Here is a 13,367-nt window from a genome sequence, read left to right on the forward strand (position 1 = left end):
CCGAAATGCATTGGGCAGCATACGAATACTGTGTTGTTAAACTACAATGTAATGAATATTGTATATGAATAATCAATAGAAAAAGTGAATAACATGATGCATTTGTTGATATGATGAAGTAATCAGCATTGAGTATAAAATACCTAGCAAACAAAGAGTATCATGTATTAAAATAATGAACTGTGTTCTAGTATAAGAGTTCAGTAGATTTTTTTCAAAATTTTGAAGGTGCATCACACCGAGTGAACAGTGCGCAACTAGATGGGTTTGTAAACCCGTCATAACTTATATATCCCTCTGTGTGAAAGCATATTGTTGAATAAAATGTAATTCAGTGTCTCTTTCCATCTCTTTCAGTCATTTCCTATATCCCCAAAGAAGTGTCCTACATGGTTTGGAAAGATAGCATCTACAAGTATGGGTTAGCCGTATAAAATTATCTACTCTACAAAAAAAAAAAAAAGGGCAAACTTTAACATTTCATACATTTATACAAGTCAGCCTGTGGGGATCCTTATATATTTTGATGTACATTCAAATTAGAAGCTCGTGACTAGTTAAGAAAACTACTAATGAGTTCCATGTATAGCTATAAACCTGTGTTGAATTAAAATAACTTTACATCACAATGGTATACTATGAAGAGTACATCTGGAAGGATTTCATTTATCAGTTTTAAAGTTCCACTGGTTTATACTTTAAATGCAAGTATCGAATTAGGTGGGGGCAGTGCTTAATTTGTGCTGGTGCTATCCGGTGCATAGCACCGGCGCTTAATTGACAGGGCCGGGTCTATCTCGCCCGTGCATCCAGTAGTCATTGATGTTTCTTAACATTTTATTTACCGCAGTGTACTCGGCGTGCGTGTCAATCATTTGCAGCAGCAGGTCACAGGAGCGACGGTTAAGACTGTTGCTGTGTGTGAGATCATGAGTCATGACTAAAAAACACACACACTTCTTTACTTGACAACTTGTCTTAATTAGCTGCCTGCCACGCCCCGCCTCGGTACCGTCCAAATTACCAAGAGAGAAGATTCAGAATGCAAACAATACATTATTGGTGATGACCGCGCGCTTGTGATCGACGTCATGGCGGCTGGGCCACAGCCCGCCCTTCTTCTTGGTTGGTTGGTGGTCACTGGTTAAGTAAAGTTCTTAAATCACAGTGGCACAGTCTGGTTACACACTTAAGTGAAGTTCTTAATTCACACTGCAGTGACTGAGCACAACAGTAAGTGAGTGTGCGTGCGCCTCGCGCCACATTGCTTGAAGCTGGTGGGCGAGCCGCAGCAGTATTGTCACACACACACTGATTTATTGGGGCACCAGGCCAGGGGAGGGCTGTAAAGTTCTGAGAGTGTTCTGATAGGGGGTAGGGGCCGCTGTACGCGCTCAGATTTTTTGGCATCACATGACCACGCGCACCACCGCCGCCACGCCCCAGTATAACCCACAGTGACCGCAGCCAGCTAACGAGGAGGGTAACGGTTGGCAGCAAACTAAAAGCAAACAGCAGCAGCGCACCAGGCAGGCCGGGGCGCCTAATCTAAAATATTCACTGAGCCGCCCGCCCACCACGAGTAAATAGGTAAGAGATTGCAATAAAACAGTGCAAAAACTACTGAGTTAGAGTGAGGTGACCTAGGCTAAGCCAACTGCACTGCGAATGTACGTAATACTAACTAACTACTTCAACTTGCCATTTGAATACCAGGCAGTACTACTGAATCGTGCAAAGAGAAAAAAACAACGCTTTATTTTACTGTACTAATAGTGTCATGGATGTGACTCACTTGAGTGAGGTGGCGGACGGTCTGGTAGTTGTAAGATCAAGATCACAGTCAGTGGGGGGCGGGGAAGTGGCAGCTCCATCCATAGTACTGATGAATAGGATTAGGATGGATGTCCGATGCCGAATCGGATGCAAATGTTGTTGAATGAAATTTAGATTCACTGTCTGAACTAGGCAAGGCCCACTGCCCGTAGCTTAGCCGTATAGTCGTGCTGGTGCCGCACTGAGTACTGTACTGGTGGTCTGGCTGCGCTGCTGCGGGGTAATTTAAAACTAGTAAAAGTTTCAGGCCCTGCTGCTGCCCTAGCCAGGCGGCAGGCCTGTACCCGCCCAGCCACTCTCTGACGTGGTACTTGTCGAAACATGGTGGCTGGAGGGCTGGTGGTGGCCTGGTGCACGCAGCCGATCGATCCCGAGCATGGTAATGTTGGCACTGGTTTCACTTTCTTTCTCTCGGGTGCGGCATTCAGGGGTGGCGTTCTCGCTTGCAACGAACAGTGTGTGTGAAATGAATCATGTAATCATCATGTATTACTTTATATTGATTCCCGCGGGACCGGGTTTGGGTGGGGGGTGGGGGGGATGGCTGAGCTCATTTTTCTTGTGCAATGCATGCACTCTCAGCACCACCTGCTTTTAGAACTGCCGGTGCTGAGAGTGGAAGTACTGGACGCGTCCCACTTAAAACCTTGGGCAATAGGTATAAAAGGTAACAATAACATGCCCCTGCATGACCTGCAGCACTGTCGTGTGATGTGACTTGTCGAGTGAGGCCCGGTCTGGTTGTAAGATCACCGGCATGGGTGGGGGCGGGGGAGAGGCAGCAGCTCCACTCCATCCATACTGATTAGAATAGGATGTGCCGCTCCCGCCGAATCCGATGCAAATAATGCTGCAGCCTGCAATTGAAAGTCAGACTCACTGAAAGACCTTCAGAATTGTGCAGGGAGTGCACGCTGGGCCACAAAGGTGGAAACAACTACAAATTATACTTGTCTTCTGGAGAGACATCTGTTGCCAAGTGTTTTCCCTGATGCCAAGCAGGGCACAGACCACCAGCCTCTGCTTGTCCCCCTTAAACTGTTTAGTTTGCCTGCACCATCCCGAGAAAAACAAAAAAGCAGGGCATTTGGTGTTCTGCACCAGCTAAGTATGGGACACAGTCACAGACACCTCAATTGCAGCTGTGGGGCACAGAGATCGGGAATGTTGGAGACACTCTATATAGCAATCAAGGCAGCAGAATTCTGGTCCAGTGACGTGACACTTGCTGCTGAGAACTGTGTGTGACCTGCTGGCTCCACCTGAATTCTAGCAAGGCTGACTGAAACCTTAATCATTGTATGGATGAACTAGGTACCTTTTGAGTGCAATATTCCAAACACCTACTCAGCAGTACAATCTAGAGTAGTAATACATGCTATATATTTAAAAAAGACATTTGAAAACAAGAGCTAGAAACCGGAATGCATGAATAAAATGCATATGTGGCATGGTTTTGCAAACTGAATGAATGGGAAAGATATACAACACAGCTCTGTAGACTGAATGAAATACAGATGTGGTGAGGGCCCGGCCTTCAAATTAATTGGATGAAATTCGCTTTAGCTAGGCTTTGGAGTTCGAGTAAACAAATAAAACGCTTACAATGCAAACATCTGCTGACGGATGGAATGTTTAAATAACATTTTTGATCAGAATGAACAGCGTTCAATAGCTAGCTTAGGTTGTGCTACTGAAGTACATATACATATATGAAATACTTATAGAGCAAAGCTCTGAAAAGTGAGTAATTAAATACAATTCTTGTGTAGTAGTATGGTTCTACAAACCGACCCAAATACTGTACGGCACGGCACTGCATAATGAGTATGTAAAAGTTGTATCTTTTTGAACTCATAGACTCAGTCAATGCATGGACTCTCTATGAAAAAGGGCACACCCGCCTATCCCAGTATTGTCCTTTAGCTCAAATCTGGACATAGAGCACTGTGATTGTCCCTTTTCAATGTATTAATGATCTCAGCTCATTTTTTCCAAACTTGTGCTTTAAATGCACTTTTGATTGAATCTTTTTCAAAATGTTCACAGGGCAGGGGAACCTCCTATCAAAACCTTATTATGAGGAAGGCTCGTCCCTAGCTGAAAATCATTTGTCTTTTCGAAGTGCCAGTTGAGGATGTGGGCGGAGCCAATGGAGGAAGTGGGTGGGGCCAGAGAAAAGTAGGTGTGGCCTCCGACAAAGATTTGAGCACCTGCACTTCAAATTTTACAGATTAAGCACTTGGGTGGGGGTTTTATAAGCATGGACCATTTAGCATTTAGAGATCAGAGTCTCAAGTTGGACAAAATAGAGGGAATTCCAGTAATCCAAATGAGAAATTATGAGACATTGGACTACCAATTTGATCCAAAGGGAGAAAGAAAAAGCACTTTGCAAAGAAAGCAAGTAAAAGTAAGTTATTTTATATGAGAGGCAAAGAATAGTTGGCGATTGAAAAGAATGCCCAGATTGCAAGCACTAAGGGAGGGCACCCACCTATTCTGTATGTCACCCAGCAGAGCTCCACAGGGAACACTCAACAAACAAGCACTGGCAAAGCCAATCATCTGGCCTTGGCAAACTGGTGCAATGGTGACCCCCTTCCCCCCCCCCCCCCCCAAGTACGCACATATGCCCGCTGTCAGCAGGTAGACAAATCAGATAATTTAAAAAAACATTTTCTTGTAAACAATGTAGTTAAACTTTTGCCAAGGCCACGTTTGTTTGACGCTGAAAACAAGCATGCAGATTTTATCATGCAGTTCCCCCACTGCAAGCAGACAACACAATCTGTCTCACTAGGCAATTTAGGAGTAGTGCAATTTCCTTAACCCAGTAATTCGCTAATCCAGATACTTAAAAGTCCCCTAAAGTCTGTAAATTTGAGGGTGATATGTAAATTAAAACCGACAGCAGTTTCTTTGCCAACGATAGCAAACTTCATTAGAAACACAGGTCTCAGAAAACGTGCATTCTAAAGCCCTTACAGATGAATAAAGACTGTCTTATTGAGAAAAACCCTGACAGATGAACACACCGAGAAAGTGAGCACAAAACTTACGTTTGACCTGCTTTACAAGCATAGGGGTGACAAAGCTGAGCAATTTTAACAACTTTCAGAAACTGTCTTGACAATAACATAACAATAGGTACTTTCAGTAGGATGACACCAAAGCTCTTCAGGAACTTGGGCTAAAATGCCTGGCTGAGGAGTGAGTGGCATGAAAATAAGAAAAGGCTTCTGCCTCAAGTCTTGAAGTCTCTCTCTCTCTCTCTATCTCATGGCAGCCATTTGAACAGCCCCCTGTCAGTCGATTTACCCTCTACTAGGAGGATCATCCGGACTCATTTTAATGCTGAAAGCAGTGCTTGTTGCTGTTTGGTATTATCTTGTCGCTGACTGTGTCCCTACTGTGCTCTCCCCTTCAAACGGATGTAACTTCCTTGAGTTACCATTCCTTACAGACACATATCTGCAGTGGTTAATTTGTAAAAAACTAAATATGTGCTGGGGCTCTCGTCAAGAGGCAGCTTGCACCAGGCCATTTCTCATGTTGGCTCTAAAACAGAACCAACTATGAACCATTAAAGTTGGGGGGGCGCAATGGCAAGAGCTGCCGATTTCGGAGCTGGGGAACCAGGTTTGAGTCGCAGCGATGGCTCAACATCCTGTGATTCTGGGCACATTTTGGGTCGGATTATCTGGAGCTTTATGGTGCTCCATCATAGCTTGAAGCAAATCTGTGGACTCTTCCCCTGCTACCATTAGTTACATTCCAGACATGCTTGTTGTTGGAATCTTCTTTAATCCCATTATGTATATGAAAACAATCATATCCAACACAGCTAAAGCAGGCAGTTATCAGGTACTGAAAGTCCTACTCCTGGTCCACACTGCTAAGAATGTAAATATTGCTCCAATCATGTGCAAAAATTATGCATGCTCTCCCCTGGACAAAGTCATCATTACATGCATTAATTACTTCCAAAATGTAGTCATTAAGCATCCGGCAGCACTCCAATAGAAGAAATCATTGACAGCCAGGGAGCCCTCTTTTCCCTTCTACTGTTCAAAATCACTCTGAAATCCCACCTTCTCATTTTCAGACACTACAATGATGGACAACCAACAAACTCCAATGATTAGCTACCTAAACAGTGGGTTTTATCTTTGGTCCAGGGACCCCATGAAAGTCTGCAAAGCTTATTGGGAGAGGAGGAAGTGATGGGAGGGAGTTCTGCTACTGTTTTGAAAATAAAATAATATTAACATATTAACAAAGTGTGCATAAATAAAGAAACAACATATTCAGTTGAACTATGAAGGAATTTGAAATTGTAGGCTGCAAATTACGTTTTTAGCCTCAGATTGATTTGTGAGAGCAATGCAAGTGCATAAAACAGAATATAATATGTAAAGAGTGTCCTTACTATTATAATAATTGTATTATTTTTATATTTATGAATCAAAAAATATGTCATCATGTGTGTATTTTATTGATTAATGCTGGTCTCTTTAAATTTTGTGTAATTTTTGTGTGGTTCAATTAATGAAAAATGCATAGGCCGCGGTTCTCGGCTTCCAGTAATGACTCAGTGAGAGTCTCAAGATTCAATATTTCATTGGGGGTCCTGGACTTCCAGTAATGATTAAGTAAGGGGCCACAGAAATCAAAAGGTTAAGAACTACTGGTCTAAAACTCAAATCCTTGTCAAACAGGGCACCTCGTAAAGTAGCTTGGGAACACAATAGTGAAAAATGTTGATCATATAAGTATTGTATGCCGTCATATTCCTTGTCCTTCCTCTTCACTCATCAGACTCAAATCAACGCCTTCTTAATAAACCCAGCTAATCTAGCATTTTATTCTTATACCGCTTCCTGCTATACACATGATTTCTGACAGGAATCTATAACATTGCTCAATTTAACATTAATTGGAAAATCATGGAAATAGGTTATGTACAGCGCAAGCAAAAACATTTTTTTTAAAAAAAAAGCTTGGAACAAAAACGAACATAAAGGGCTCCCCCACTTAAAAATAATTATATTTACCAACTTTATTCTCTCCAAGTTTTGCAATGTCAATATTTCAACATATAGAACCGCACAGTGTGTATTTTATGAAGAGACAAAATGTCAGTTATGGAAGACAGACTATTTTCTACACTCTCTACTTGGCTCTCTCTGCTCTCATTGTGTCCTTGGGTGGGCAAATAAAGCTGCTTGTTATTCTGTGCCTACTCCTGTCAGGCATCTGTGTGAGTATAATCTAACCTTTTTTACTACAAGAAACTAAACTATGAAATATTGGCAATTACTGCCATTGAAAAGTGGTGACTAAACTACAACCTTTACATACATAATTGAAGTAAATGCCTACCCAGAGCTGGTCATCCATTCCTGGAGGGTTCTTTTTGATAAAAGCACCATAATATGTGGCAATATTTCGATGGTGAGAATACTTCTTAAGCATGTTGATTTCTTGCTTGATCTCTTCTTCTTCATCCTAAAAAGAAAGCATAGAATTGTAAGCCACATAAAAAAAATATTACTATTTTCGCTCCTATAATCATCATACTTATTAAAATGACAATTACATGTGTTTTAATAAAAAAAAAGAAGTGCATACGTGTGCATTTTGTCCCAATCACAACTCGAAATGTGAAAAGCAGCAACTACAAGTTTTTTCTTGTACAATTGCAGATGAAAAAATGCTTTTTGCGGAAAAAAAGACCCAGATATTTACCATTTGCTAAATGCTCAGCTACATTTGTGAAACATTTTTCAAAATTGATCAAAGATATTGGCAAAGGTTTCATTTGAAAAAGTGTCCGCCTTTCCCAATTTGTTTTCAATTGAACCATAATATAGAGAATATTGCAAAGAATTGGGCTTGTCACTTTGTTTTTTGAGTAACCAGTCCCTATTAGTTTTGGGTAGGCACAATTTCTCTTTTAAAGGTATCTAGTGGGATGACATTCTGAGCAATATTGTACCATTACAACCTTATTGTTAAAAATATTATTCCCCAATAAACAATAATTTTTTCTCTGACATATTGGCAGTGCCTTTTCTACAAAGTACTCGCCCCCCTGCATGTCAATTCAATAAGTATAGGTTTGACGGGTCAAATGAAGAAACAGGGACATCAAATGCAACATAATATAAAGGAACAAAGGTTATACAGTCTATAAAGAATAGTGGTTCAGCTGGACTCATTTTATTACAAACATTTTGTTTTATTTGTATTTGCATAAAGGTTCTTAGTTGTTGTATTAACGAATTTCTAGCACTCCTGTAGTTTTTTGCCTGGATATTGAATTAATGAAGGAAGAACGTCAGAGCACCCTGTCTTCCAGGGCACGAAGTGGCAGTGATCAGTGCAGCAGAAGAATTAAAGATGTCAGCCACGGTATGCATGTGCATCAAAATAGGTTGAAAAATATGTAAAAACGGCTCAAGTGCTTAGTGATTCCCTGAAGGGTGGGAGAGCCAGGTATAATCCACGGAATAATGAAACTCAAAAATGAGGTCCAATGAATGAACACAGAAAAAAAGACTTCTTTTGGGCAGGTGACATTTGAAAACACCTAGGAATCTAATTAATACTGCTAGCAGCAAGACAGTTTTAGCAGAAACCACTAAGTTGTAGCTGTAGAGTAAATATGAATGACTGAGGCCAGATAAAATGAAATTTCACTAAGTAAGTGTTGAGTCATGAAGTTGAAGTAATAAATATTATTAAAAGTGATACCTTATACAGGAAAGACCTATATTTTTAGGTTTCGCTTGCGTTTTGCTTGTGAAATCTATTGCATCTTAAAAGGGGCGTACATCCTGCCCTTACTTTTCATTTGTTCTTGTGCGTGCCACTTACTTTTTCTCCATATCTATTATATGTACAATACTATTTCCTGTTTTTCTTCTTGTGTTCTTCTTATCAGTGTCCAATGGCACAAGTACTTCTTTTCATCCGCTTTGTGGAACTGTTTCTTTTAGGTTTTGCAGGCACAGCACTTCAGCTATGTTTGTTTTGTTTGTCCTCCACTCTTTACCTAATCTCCTTGTGGCTGCAGGCATTTCAAGGGTGTTTGTGGGCTGCATGTTTTTTTCATTTCCATTACCCTGCCTCCTCTCGCTGTTACTCCTCCCTCTTGTCTGGTGGTGCCAGCAGCAGAGGATTTGCGAAATGACAAGCTGAGGCAGCGTTGGGTTCTTTTCTTTGTTAAGAGGCAGCATAGGGTCCCTTTCTTCTCAAGAATGTGGTCTCGTTTGTCTATGGTCATCCAAGCCAGGTCCACATCACATGCTTTACTGCTGTTTGCAGAGACAAGCCTTGCAGAATTCCCAGGCTCTGTTTCCTAATCTTTGTGACAAGTCAGAAATAAAAGAAAAGAAAATCTCTTGCTGCAGGAACACAAGGCATGTCGCTTAAAGAGGAACATAAGCAAACAAACTTACTTTAGAAATTGAAGGCAACTTTATTTAAAAGCTGTAACTACCCTGACCACCTTGTCAGGCCAGGTCATCCTGAAAATTGCAGAGGCAACAAGATTTGAACTACTGTCCCATAAAAGCAATCAATAAGATCTTCTTAACATGGAGTCCAGAGGTTTGACTGACCGCTTTACCCCACTAAGTAGCTAGCACAACAGTGCTCGTGCTTCAGTAAGTCCGCCTTTCTGATCCCTTTCAGGTGCTGTAGTTGCAGTGATGAAACACAGGGGTCAGGAATTACATCCATCATGTTTGCCGGCAGCCTAAGGTTTGGGTTATGTTTTTTAGTCACACAACATATTCATGCAGTACTTTCCTGGTGCTCCTACAGTGTATGGCCTCAGGCACCCTCTACAGAGACTGTAGGTGCAGGGGGCAAGAGGGAAGCGAAACAGGAGCAGGACGCATGGTGTAAATCACAACCAGTACAGATGTGCCTTTCAAGGTACAAGTATTGGATTTATAAACATGCATTGAGGAATTGTTTGACTTTAGGTAAGTGGGTGTGTAGAGTTTTTCTGCCTCGGTTTCTGCAGCTCTAGTTTCTAAATGTGACCTCACTGTTTAAATGCGGAAACTAGAACTCTCTTGTGAAAGTATAATTGAGTAGCGCCACTCTTAACTGGTTGAAAAGCTGTTTATTCCTCCCTAATTGGCCAGGTCAGCAAGAGTTTGGTTTCAGTTTTACTCAACACCCCTGTGTTTATTGGCTTACACTTGGAAACCTACAAACGGATTTGACAGTGGGGCGAGCCATGGACAAAAGTCCATTGGGCTCTAAGGCCCTTAAGCCAGAACACTAAGATGGTAAAATTGCCTTTCATGTCCTCCCACTTGCATCTCCCTCCCCTCTCACAATTTGATCTAAGTCTGGGTGGCATGATGTAGTTGCGTTGAGATTGGAGAGGTCAGTGTTCTCCCACCATTTTCTCGACCACTGCCCACCTGTATAAACATTTGTCCAAACAGTGGATAATCAAGACCTCAATCATCACAAACAAGTTGTCTAACAAAACCCCAAGATTTATGGTTTCCAGTTGAATACAAACTCCATCCTAACTCTTTCCACATGTTATGTGGCCCTTCAATGTATTCACCTAGCCAGGGAGCTTGGGTAACGTTTGTAGCTGCTCCCTCCTGTTACATTTTGATGTTGGTGGACCTAGATCAGGAGGTGTAATGCATAGGCCTCAAGCATCTTCCTCTGGGCAGTGCACAGTAGCCCCTTCTCTGTCGGTGTTTAACTTAACCACCTGCTCTTCCAAACACGTAATCAAAGTATTATTCAGTTCTATGGGTTCTGCAGCAAAATATAATCTTCCTCAACTGCGGTAATTTCCTCTATGATTGTCCCTACCACAGATGAAACAAAACTCATGATTGAGCTTTTGTTTGGAGTGCACTGGTGGGTGGAAGAAGTAATAAGACAAGGACTAGATGACTTACGTTCCCTCTTCTCCAATTACTTGTCAAGTGTCTTAGAGTGATTCATGACATAGATTGAAGATGACAGAGGGCTGGCTCTGTTCGGTCTTGTGTGGGTGCAGACCGCTGAGTGTGTCCTGTGCTGTGGGGTGAATGGCAGGCTTAAATTCACCTGAGCGGTACACTGGGGAATGCACTCTGCCTCCCATAGCAGAAGTGCTTGATAGGCCTTGTAGCGCTTGCCAACTCCTTCCATTGTGGAATTCCACGTTGTGGGATGAATGGCAGGCTTGAATACGCCTGAGCGGCACATTGGTGACCGCCCCTACCTCCCAGAGCGGCAGGGCTAGATGGGCCTTGTTGTCCTGGCCCCTCCTTGCTTTGGGGCATCCTTTGTCAAATTATATGGACTATATTTTGATTTCTTAGAATATTGGTTCAGTACTTCCAATTTTGTACAAAGTTCATACGGTGAGAGGAAAACCTGTTAATAAAAGGAACTCACTCCAACTATCTGTGCCTGCCCAAATATAAAACGTCTTATGCTGTGGAAATCAAAAATGCTGTAGCTTGGTGGTTGATAGCTGAGAAGAACAACACAAGAAATGTCCTTGGCAGGGATAAACAAAAGATTTGCCTTCAAACTCCTCTGTCTCACCACCATACACATTCAAGGAACTGTCTCTGGCTACCTTAACACAAAAGCGGCAATATGCCTTAGGCAGTGTCCTTCTCTTGACCAATGAAGACCTATCCATTGTCCTCTAACATCGTATAGATCTGTATGTGATTTGAAATTCAGGCATGCCAGTTTTGGACTGCGCTTCCATCTAACATTTACTCCAAGACAAAATCAAACAGACTTCAGTGAAAATTTGATATTATTTATAGCTGTATTAGTAAGGATATTTTAATCATATGCAGTAAATTAGAGAAGAGAGCTGATGATGGCCTTCAAACAAATGCACCTTGCTTACTTTCTTAGACTGACTTGTGTTAAGCAATACCCATTCTCTACTGACTGATCATTTTGGACAATTGCTAGCATGCCATTGGTCCCATTGCAAACTAAGTAGCATTTTAGTGACCTGACACATATCAACGTACATATATATATATATATTGGAAACCCAGCTGGTAATATGGAAGAGATTGGTGAGTGGCAACAGCATTAGATTAAATTAGAGGCACATCTTTTTGCTACGATTGTCAAAATATCTCCACTGAGGACACTTGAATCCATAAGAAGGAGCCACAAGAGGGTTTCCAGCTGAACAAACTAGTATGGTGTGCTGAAACAGATTTGTGCTTTTGGATAATGAACCAATAACACTCATCCTTAAAAAAAAGTGGTTTGCGCTATAATAAGAGAGGTGGACGAGTTGTGGCATACTTGCACCTTTAATTTCCTCTTTTTCAGAAGCAAGAAGGATCAAAGCTTAGGTGTGGTTATAAGTTCTGCATTCTACCCTGCAATCATTAGGCACGACCTCTAATTTTGACTATGACATGCATTCTGATAATTTTAAAGTATTATGGTAGAACTACTAATATTGTAGGGGACAGTTAAAAATCAATTAAAATACATAAGTATTGGCAAAACAAACAAGCCTCGCCTGACATCAGGGTGCAGACCTATTGATTTTGCCAATGATTTTGGGGATTTATGAAGAAAAAAAATTTGTAAAGTTGCTACCCAGGAGTGAATCCTCAGCAGACATTTCTGAAAGCTTTTTCATCAAGCATAAGAAAAACCATTCTAAGATGGCTGATGGGCATGCATGCTTTTCTGCATGTGTGCCTGCACACATACGATGCTCAGCTTACAATGGGTCTTCCTTTGTTTTATGAAAATCTATTCCAGAAATGTTAGCCATCCATATGCATGCCGGGCAGCCATCTTGGAATGTTATTTGCCAAAACAGCCACTGACTCATTAGACAGAGCATAGGACCAACACCCACTTTGTGCACATCTTGGACACTAAGAATGGGCTCTGAATACAATGGGGCCTATTCACAAATTGTATTTTAAAGTACATTCCACATGCTAATGTGCAGAGGTCTACAGCTCTGCCTCTTATATTTTTTATGTGTGGAGATTTCTGCACACGCAAGTATATGTTTTAGTAGTAAATGTAGGAAAGGAAGAGCTGAGGGGAGTGGCTAGGAAATAGGGACTATGTTCTACTAAAGGAGAGTGGCTAAGGGAGGAGTAAAGAGGACTTTAGGGAGTGGTTTAGGGGGCAACATGCACCCATACACAAAGAGCAAGCTCATTGCGATTCACAGATTCCCATGTTATAGTTTTTACAACCCAAAAATACGCAAAAGATTTAAAAGTGTACTTTAACTCAAGGCTGGAGTAAGTCCAGCACCACACAAGGCCAACCACTGCTACTGCAACACCCTCCCACATAAACTAATGGTGGTAAATAAAACCTCATATGAAGAACTGGGTTTTGTTTCTAAATTTATACTCAAGAGAAATGCTTTTCTTTAAATTTAATATATTGAAAATATTAACTTTTTTTATTTAAAATGAAGTTATGAATGGTGTAACGTTGTATTATATTTGTCTAAATATAAAATAATTTTATAAACT

The 13,367-nt window shown here is 41.3% G+C and overlaps 1 protein-coding gene across 17 annotated transcripts in view; it reads right to left on the minus strand.

Annotated features, from left to right (window-relative positions):
- Positions 1 to 13,367, minus strand: part of TNIK (TRAF2 and NCK interacting kinase) — an 808,148-nt gene that overhangs the window by 414,626 nt on the left and 380,155 nt on the right. For all 17 annotated transcript variants that reach the window (XM_078666210.1, XM_078666209.1, XM_078666208.1 and 14 more), the window contains exon 4: positions 7,222 to 7,347. In XM_078666210.1, coding sequence (XP_078522336.1) covers positions 7,222 to 7,347 — 126 coding nt within the window. The remainder of the gene's footprint in view (positions 1 to 7,221; positions 7,348 to 13,367) is intronic.

Source organism: Lissotriton helveticus, chromosome 11 (assembly GCF_964261635.1).
Source record: "Lissotriton helveticus chromosome 11, aLisHel1.1, whole genome shotgun sequence".
Lineage (NCBI taxonomy): Eukaryota > Metazoa > Chordata > Amphibia > Caudata > Salamandridae > Lissotriton > Lissotriton helveticus.